The 7,752-nt window shown below is 66.9% G+C and overlaps 2 protein-coding genes and 1 non-coding gene across 3 annotated transcripts; all 3 read right to left on the bottom strand.

Annotated features, from left to right (window-relative positions):
- Positions 1-213: 213 nt before the first annotated feature.
- On the bottom strand, positions 214-3,954 carry TNPO2 (transportin 2). Its single transcript, XM_055700014.1, has 13 exons — positions 3,840-3,954; positions 3,533-3,608; positions 3,147-3,296; positions 2,965-3,071; positions 2,757-2,890; positions 2,178-2,259; positions 1,951-2,073; positions 1,746-1,864; positions 1,597-1,657; positions 1,168-1,333; positions 888-1,040; positions 570-721; positions 214-349 (listed from the first exon to the last, which is right to left on the bottom strand). Exons 1-12 carry the CDS (start codon positions 3,936-3,938, stop codon positions 624-626), a joined length of 1,368 nt encoding a protein of 455 aa, XP_055555989.1. The 5' UTR covers positions 3,939-3,954; the 3' UTR covers positions 214-349; positions 570-623.
- On the bottom strand, positions 1,414-1,480 carry LOC114014719 (small nucleolar RNA SNORD41). Its single transcript, XR_003558340.1, has one exon. It is a non-coding gene; the product is annotated as a small nucleolar RNA SNORD41 (small nucleolar RNA).
- A 2,111-nt stretch (positions 3,955-6,065) lies between the features above and the next one.
- TRIR (telomerase RNA component interacting RNase) lies at positions 6,066-7,611 on the bottom strand. The gene is made up of 3 exons (XM_055700007.1): positions 7,324-7,611; positions 6,559-6,636; positions 6,066-6,477 (listed from the first exon to the last, which is right to left on the bottom strand). The coding sequence occupies exons 1-3, from the start codon at positions 7,561-7,563 to the stop codon at positions 6,370-6,372; spliced, it is 426 nt and encodes a 141-aa protein (XP_055555982.1). The 5' UTR covers positions 7,564-7,611; the 3' UTR covers positions 6,066-6,369.
- Between the last annotated feature and the right edge of the window lie 141 nt (positions 7,612-7,752).

Genomic DNA, 7,752 nt, shown 5'->3' with positions numbered 1-7,752 from the left:
CCTTCAGCCCAGGGACCATCAGACCAGAGGAGATCCACACTGGCAGTTCGGGATTCGAATGTCTGTTGTCACTTGTCATCACCGGTCCCAGGCTGGGGCACGGGGAGGGATGCACCGGGGGTGCCATGGGGACCCCTGGGATGACGGGTGGGGACACAGGACCCCCCTGCACCGTACCGGCTGGTTGAGGTGGTGCCCCACGGAGTCCGCGAGGGTCCCAATGGCATCATAGAGGATCAGCAGGTTCTTGTGCTGGTACTTGCCAAAGGCGAAGACCAGCGTGTCCAGGATGAAGCTGAGGTACGGCACCAGCTCCGTGCACGCCTCCTCCTCCAGCGTGGCAAATGCACTGGGGGGTGGGGAGTAGAAAACGGGTCAGCAGCCCCCGCCAGGCTGGGGCTGAGCACCCCCCACGCCCCCACTCTGGGTCAGACAGTACGAATACACCTTCGTCACGGTGACTCAACACATCGATATCCTCATCCTGCCCAGAGAAGCGCTGGGATCCAGCGGCTCCTGCCCCCAAAACACCAGGGGAGGCCCCCCATCGCGCCCCCCCCGGCCCCTACCTGCACGCCGCCTCCTGCACCCGCTTGTTGCTGTCGAGGATGCGCTTGAGCAGCTCAGTCATGAGGGGCTTGAGGTACATGTCGGGGGGCTGGCTGACCACCCAGTGGGCGTAACGGCTCAGGGTCCAGCAAGCGATGGAGCGCACCAGCGCCTTCTTATCCGACAGGCATTGGATGAGGTGGGGGATCAGCTCCGGCAGGTAGGGCACCATGCCCTGCATGCAGCCTGAGGGGGGGGGCACAGGGAGGCTCAGAGACCCCCGGCGCCGGCACAGCGGTGGCTTGGGGACAGCCCGTGGCAGGCAGCGTGGCACCCACCTTCTGCGATGGCCCCCAGGACCAGGATGCCCGATTCTTTGATGACCCACTCGGGGTGGAAGAGGAGCTCCTTGAGCAGCGGGAGGAGGTGGGGGAGCAGCTCTTCCCGGAAAACGTTGGCCAGGACGTCCAGCGCAGCGGCCGAGCACTTCCCTGCCGGGCAAACACAATGGGACGGGGTTAATTAATTAGGGCACCATCTCCCCTTGGGGTTTAATCAATCCCCAGACTCACTGTGGGAACCCAAACCGGGGCCGAGACCCCCCCCTCGATTCCGTACTCAGGTTCCAGTCTGAAAGCGTGTCGTCATCATCCTCATCCTCCGCATCATCGGGGTCCTGCGCCCGCTCCTCCTCGTGCTGCAGCGTCACTGTGCGGGACTTGTGGAAGCGGGGCTTGATGTCCTGCTCGCTGTCAGGAATGGCCTCATCCTCCTCCACATCACCCTGCCGGGACAACGGGGCTTGGCACGGCGCAGCACGGCACCGGGACCCCCAACCGCCTGGCCCGGGGACCCACGACCCCCACGGATCAGACAGTACGAACACAACAGCCATCACCGGCATCAGCTCTGAAACTGTCATCACGTCCAGGCGGTCTCGGGGCAGCTCCAGCGCCCCCCCTGCCCCGTTTGACCAGTACCAGCCCCACTGGGCTGCAGGAGGGACAGGGAGCCAGGCACCCTCCCGTTCCCACCCCAGCTCCGTACCTTCAGCAGGATGATGTCGATCTCCGAGTACTTCATGCCATTCACCAGGATAGGGATGAGCCTGGGGGGGATAGAGGGAAGACCTGAGGGGTCTGGCCAGGGTCTGGGGGGGGGTCAGGGGATGAGAGGGGGCTGCCCCGAGCACTCACTGCACCAGGTGGGAGGTCAGCACCTCCTTGCAGATGGGCTGCTCAGCCAGCGTCAGCCAGAACTCGCAAGCCTCCAGCGCCACGTTCTCGTCGCTGTCCTGCGTCCGCTGCAGCATGTACTGCAGGGGGTGGGGCGGGACGTCAGCCCCCCAGCTCGCCTGCCCGGGGGGTCCCAGGGGACACTGCTCCCCCCAGCCCGTCTCACCTGGATGATGCTGTGCATGTGGGGGATGAGGCGGTCGATGCGGACCTCCAGCAGCATCACCAGCGCACGGCACACATTCTTCCGCACCTCGGGGTCCTCGTCCACCGCCAGAGCGAAGAGATGCTGGAGGGAGCAGGACAGATGGGCACGGGAGCCCCCTCAGCACCATCCACCCTCAGGGATGCTCCTGGGTGGGGTTCCCCCCCTCCCCAGCCCCAGCTGCTCACCTCGATGAAGGTGTCAATGTTCTCCATCAGCGCCTGAGCCCGGTCCATGATGAACTGGTTGACACAAGCGATGGCGTGGGACCTGGCGGGGGGACAGACCATGGGGGGGGGCGGTCCGCAAGGCTCATTAGCTCAATGATGCAGAGCTGGGGGGGGGGGGCTAGGAGGGGTCACCCCAGCCACCTGCCCCTCCTGCCCCCCACAGGGCTGAATTAACTCATGACGGAAACATGCTCCAGGCTGGGATAACCTCCTGCCCTCCTCCAGATTGCGGGGGGTGCCACACACAGGGTCCCAACAGGACGATTTGGGGACAGGGGGATGGACTGAACCCAGTATTGGTGGGGGGGACCCAAACCCCGTGTCACTGCAGCGGGGGCACAGATGGAGCGGGACCACCCAGAGAGGGGGAGGACAGGGATCCTGAGGAGGTGACACAGAAACGGTTTGTTTCCCTCCACATCTCTTAACAGCCACATCCCAGCTCCAGCCACGACCCCCCAAATTCCCACCGAGGTGGCCCTCCCTGTGGGGCTGCAGGGGGTGTGTGTGTGCGCCCCCCCCCCAGCCCACCCATACCTGATTTTGGGGCTGCAGTGCTTGAAAAACTGTAGGAACTTGGGGATCATGACGTTGAGGGGCCGGTTCAGTGCGTCACTATCCAAGAGCTCGGAGGAATCCTCGCAAATTTTCTGCAGGGCCCCGAATGCCCCCTGCGTGCCAAAGGGGTGTCAGCACCGGCCGCGCCCCCCCCCCCCAGCCCCCCCTACATCACTACATCACGCACCTCGCACGTGTTGTAGTCCTCTGAATTCAGCAGGTTGCAAAGCTGTGGCAGCAACTCTGGCCACATCTGCAGCTCGCCCTTGGAGGCGATGGTGGTGATCAGGATGCCTGCAGGGGGGTTGTTAGAATGGGGGGGGGGGAGGGGCCCAGAGGGATCCCGCCGGGGCCCCAGCCCCATCTTACCGATGGTGGCTCGGATGAGGGAGGATGCGTCCCCGATGTTGTTGAGACATTCCTGTTTGATGAACTCGGCGACAGGCTGGGGGAAGCTCTGGTAATGCGCCTTCACGTTGTTCTTCAGGATCAGGCCGCTGAGCGACCGCGTGGGCTCGTCTGGGGGGGGGGGGGGGGGGGGGGGGAGGGGGGCACAAATCGGTAAGGCGGGGGGGGGAGGCGCAACGTGTATCCCTTCCACTTCCAGCTCAACAAGCCCCGAACGGGCAGGCTCGGTACTGGCATCCACCTTCCACCAGCCCCCCAGTGCCTCCGCCATCCCTGTGGGATGCAGAGGACCCCCGAAGCCCCCCCGCCGGTGGGTGCCGCCCCCCCCCCAGTGCAGAGCAGCCCACCTTCGGATTTCAGTCGCGTCAGCACGAAGATTAGGTAATTGTTGAAGTCGGGGAATTGGTTCAGCTGCTTCAGCTTCTGCTCCAGGTGGTTAAGGACGGGGAGGGGGACGTTGTCCTGGATTAACGTGGCCAAAAGCCCCCCGCCCCCCCCCAAGCTCAAACCCGCTGCTGACCTCGTTAATATAGCAAAATCCCCAATTCCCCTTCACCCAGCTCAAATGGGGACGGGTGTATGTGTCACCATTGCTCCCTATGCCCCCCCCCCCACCGCGGGGGTCCTGCCCCCCCCCCCCCAGCCTTAGGATACGTCCTGCACGACGCGCTGCGTGGCCGTGTTGGGCGACTGCGAGTCCTTCAGCAGCTGCAGGACCTGCTGCAGGCCCTGCTCGTCCGGCTGCCAGTCCATGGCGGCTGGGGGGGGGGAGGGGGGGGGGGGGGAGTCCTGGGGAAGGGGGCACAGATCCCGGATCCCTGCAGGGGGCGGGGGGGGGGGGGGGGGAGGGGCATTAAAACCGGGGGAACAAGGATATACCGGCAGCGTGGAAGGGATGCTCACGGAATGAGCGGGGTTCCCCGGGGGGGGGGTTAGGGATGGAGGTCAGCCCCCCCCCCCCCCCCCCAGCGTTGGAGGGCAGGCCCCCCCCCAGCGCTGGGGGACGGTCCCCACGCGGCGGGGGGGGATGGGGACGCGCCGCGCACGTGGGGATGCTCCGGTTAAAGCGGAGCGGGGGAGGGGGGGGATACGGAGCACATCTCCCCCCACAGCGGGACCCCCCGGCTATAACCGCCCCCAGCCGTGCCACCCGCACCAGCGTGCCGCCCCCCGCCCCCTCCCGCATTTACCCCCCAGCCGCGAGCCCCCGATCCTCCCGCCCCTCCGCCACACGGCCCCCCCCGGCACCCATCACCCCCTTCCCTCCCCCCCAACCCCAACTTACCCCCCCCCCCCCCCTCCCTCCCTGCCCCATCCCACCTCCCCCCCAGCCAGGCCTCCGCCACCCGCCAGGCCCCGCGCCGCTTGCCCCGCCGCTCCCACCGGGCCGGTACCTGCTTGGGGGGAAGTACCGGGCGGAGGCTGTGAGGGGGGAGGGGGGCGGCTGTTGGGGGGGAGGTGGCGGCTGGGAGACGAGGGGCACCGGCGCTGCCCGGAGGGAGCGGGCGCGACACGCGGGCGCTGACCCCCACCGGCCACCGTCCGCCCCGCCGCGGGCACCACGTGAGCGCGCGGGAAGGACGGTGCCGCGTCACGTGCGCCGGGGGCGGGGCCACGCGGTGTTCGGGGAGGGGGGGGCAAACGGGCTGAACGGCTCTGCGCATGCGCAGGTGGGTGTGGCCATCTCCCCCCTCCCGCTAGCGATAGGCTGCGCCTCCCGGCGTGCCTCGCGACGCGGGAGGTACCACTGCTGGGGATGGGGTGGGGTGGGGCGGGTCAAGGAGCTCCCCGTGCAGGTCTGGCCCCGGGAGCGCCGGGCTCCCCCTGCCCAGCGCCGGGTGGGCTGCGCCAGGTCCGATAGCGCCGGGAGGGGGCATTGGGAGCGCTGGGGCGGGTTCAGAGGGGACTGGGAGCACTGGGAGGGGGTTCAGAGGAAACTGGGAGCACTGGGGGAGGGCTCTGAAGGAACTGGGGATACTAGGAGGGGGTTTGGGGGGACTGGGAGCACTGGGAGGGTGTTCAGGGGGGGACTGGGAGCACTAGGAGGGGGAGCAGAGTGCACTGGGACCACTAGAAGGGCAGATCACGATGCATGGGGGCACTGGGAATACTGGGAAAGGTCTCAGGATGTACTGAGGGGACTAGAAGCACTGGGAGAGGGGATCAGGGTGCACAGGAGGGACTGGAAGCACTTGGGAGAGGGTTCAGGGTGCAACTGGGGGGACCGGAGGGACTGGGAAGGGTTTCAGAGAGCACCTGGAGTAGGGATCAGGGTGCACTGGGAGGACTGGGAACACTGGAAGGGGGATCGGGGTGCACAGGAGGGACTGGGAGCAATGGGAAGGAGTTCAGGGGAGACTGGGAAGCACTGGGAGGGGGTTTGGGGTGGAAATCGGGGGACTGAGGAAAGCAGGTGGGAGAACTGGGGGAATCACAGCACATGGGGGTAACTGGGACCACCAAACGTGTTAGGGTCCTCCACTGGAGTGTGCCGCAGGAGAGCCCGGCCCTGCTTGCACCCCCCTCTCCATGCCCTCAGACACCGCCCCCCCGGGGGGTCCACAGGCTGCAGGCCCCCCTCCCCCCTCAGCTTTATTGGGGAAGAAAAGCCAAAAATGGGAGAAGTTTGTGCTGGGGGGTGGGGGCAGCTATAAATCACAGGTTGGAAGACTCCGAGTCAGTTGGCCTCACACCCGGGGGGCCGCACCCCTCCAGCAGGTGACAGTGCCAGGGGCAGGGAGGCGTTATGTCACCCCAGCACAGTGGTGATGCAGTGGTCTTAGCATTTCACCCCCAAACCGGGGGGCAAAAAACCTGGTAATGCCGCCCCCCCCCCCCCCCCCCCGCCTCCCCAAAAGCGCCCACAAGTAGCTCAGCACCTCCGAAATCTCCAAGGTCTTTAATGCTGCAACAGCGGCCCCTCCACCCCCACCCTCCTTGTTTCTCCACTTTCTACCCCAAAAAAGCCCCCCTTGCCCCAGGGCTGGGCGGTGGCGGGGGAAGAGCAGCGGTGGGTCCTGGGAGGTGGCAGTGGTTTGCCAGCCGACATCAAGTCCTGGTTGCCGGCAGGGCGGGAGCAGCAGCCCCGGGCGCGTAATCAGTATTTATAGATATAAAAGGGGTGGGGCCAGCGCCTCCCCCACCCTTAAATAAGTATATACAGGGGCAAGTCCGGGCGCAGGCACTATTTCACCAGGGGCCGGGTTTTGTCATCATCGCTGCACTGGTGCGCCTTGTACTTTTTCACCTCCGCCATGTACTTGGCCCAAGCGTCGCCTTTACTCGTCAACACCTGTGAGAAAACGGGAAGAAATGAGGTCGGTGAGCATGTCCCTCCTGTGCTGGGATGGGTCAGGGGTCCCGGGACACCCACCTCCTCGTCCGTCTTTTGCTTCTTGGCCACCACTCCTGTCTTCAGGGCCAGTTTGTTCCCCCCTCGCCGCCTGCCCACCTGGGGGAAGGGACAGAACTGCCACCGTTACACGCGCCGCGGGGACAGCGCCGCCCCCTGCACAACGGAACAGGAGGGACAGCCGTCAGACCCCAGCCGCGGCAGCTGTCCGTCCGTCCATCCGCAGCAGGCAGCACCACAGGGACCCCACTCCTGCCCGGGGGGGGCTGGCGGCCGCTGCCGTCCCCAAGAGAGCAGGGGTGACATTCCCTGGGGAACAGCGGTGGTACAGCAGCCAAAGCCACCCCCATTCCCTAAGAATGGAGAGTTTTGGTGCTGCTCGATGCGGTTTAACAGGCAAAAAAAGGAAAAAAAATAACAAAACAGCACACGGCAGCACAGCAGAGAGCCCCGACCGGCGCTGAGGTGCCCGCAGAGCGGCAGCGCGGCCCCCCCGTGACGTGCTCCCCAGCTTGACGATCACAGCTGCCCGTGGAGCTCCAGGGCTGCAGTGCTGCCAGCCCCGGCCAAGCTCCCCGGTAACACCGGGGCCTCCACTCGCGCCTGGGGAACGGGCTCGCACGGGGAAGCTCCCGCGCTGCCGGGGGGCAGCCGCCGCCGCCACCCCCGGAGCCAGCCCGAGGGTGCCGCTCCCCCTGCCAACCCTCAGCCGGGGCCGCCGCAGCGGGTAGGGCGGGCAGCGGCGGGGGCTGGGGCGGGAGGAGGCCGCGGGCCCCGCGTCCTTACGAAACTGAGGGCGCCGCCGCTCCTCTTCGAGCCGTCGGACGACCGGTGCGGGCCGGACCCGGCGCCACTGGGAGCCTCCGCGGCCGCCGCCGACGCCGCCTCACGCTCCCGCTGCTGCTCGGCCTCCATCTTTCGCTTGAAGAGCTCTAAGAAGCTGCCGTCGTTAGCAAAGACGTTCACGCCGCCACCGGGCCCGGGAGGCGGCGACGGGGCCTCCCCCTCCTCGCCGTGCGCCTCCATCTTGTCCGCCGCGAACGCCGCGCCGCGGGGCACGCCGGGAAGTGCGCGGCGCCTCCAGATGACGGCGGCGCATCCAGATGACGTCAGCGCGACGGCCGGCCGGCAGGCGTTGCCAGGCAACGCGCTGGGCGCTCGAAGCGTTGTCCCGCCCCCCGGTGGATCGTCAGGCGCGACGACCAATCAGCAGCA

Source organism: Falco cherrug (genome assembly GCF_023634085.1).
Source record: "Falco cherrug isolate bFalChe1 chromosome 11 unlocalized genomic scaffold, bFalChe1.pri SUPER_11_unloc_6, whole genome shotgun sequence".
In the NCBI taxonomy this organism is placed as follows: Eukaryota; Metazoa; Chordata; class Aves; order Falconiformes; family Falconidae; genus Falco; species Falco cherrug.
The sequence above is the reverse complement of the archived record's forward strand: the minus strand, read 5'-3'. Positions and strand labels throughout refer to the sequence as shown.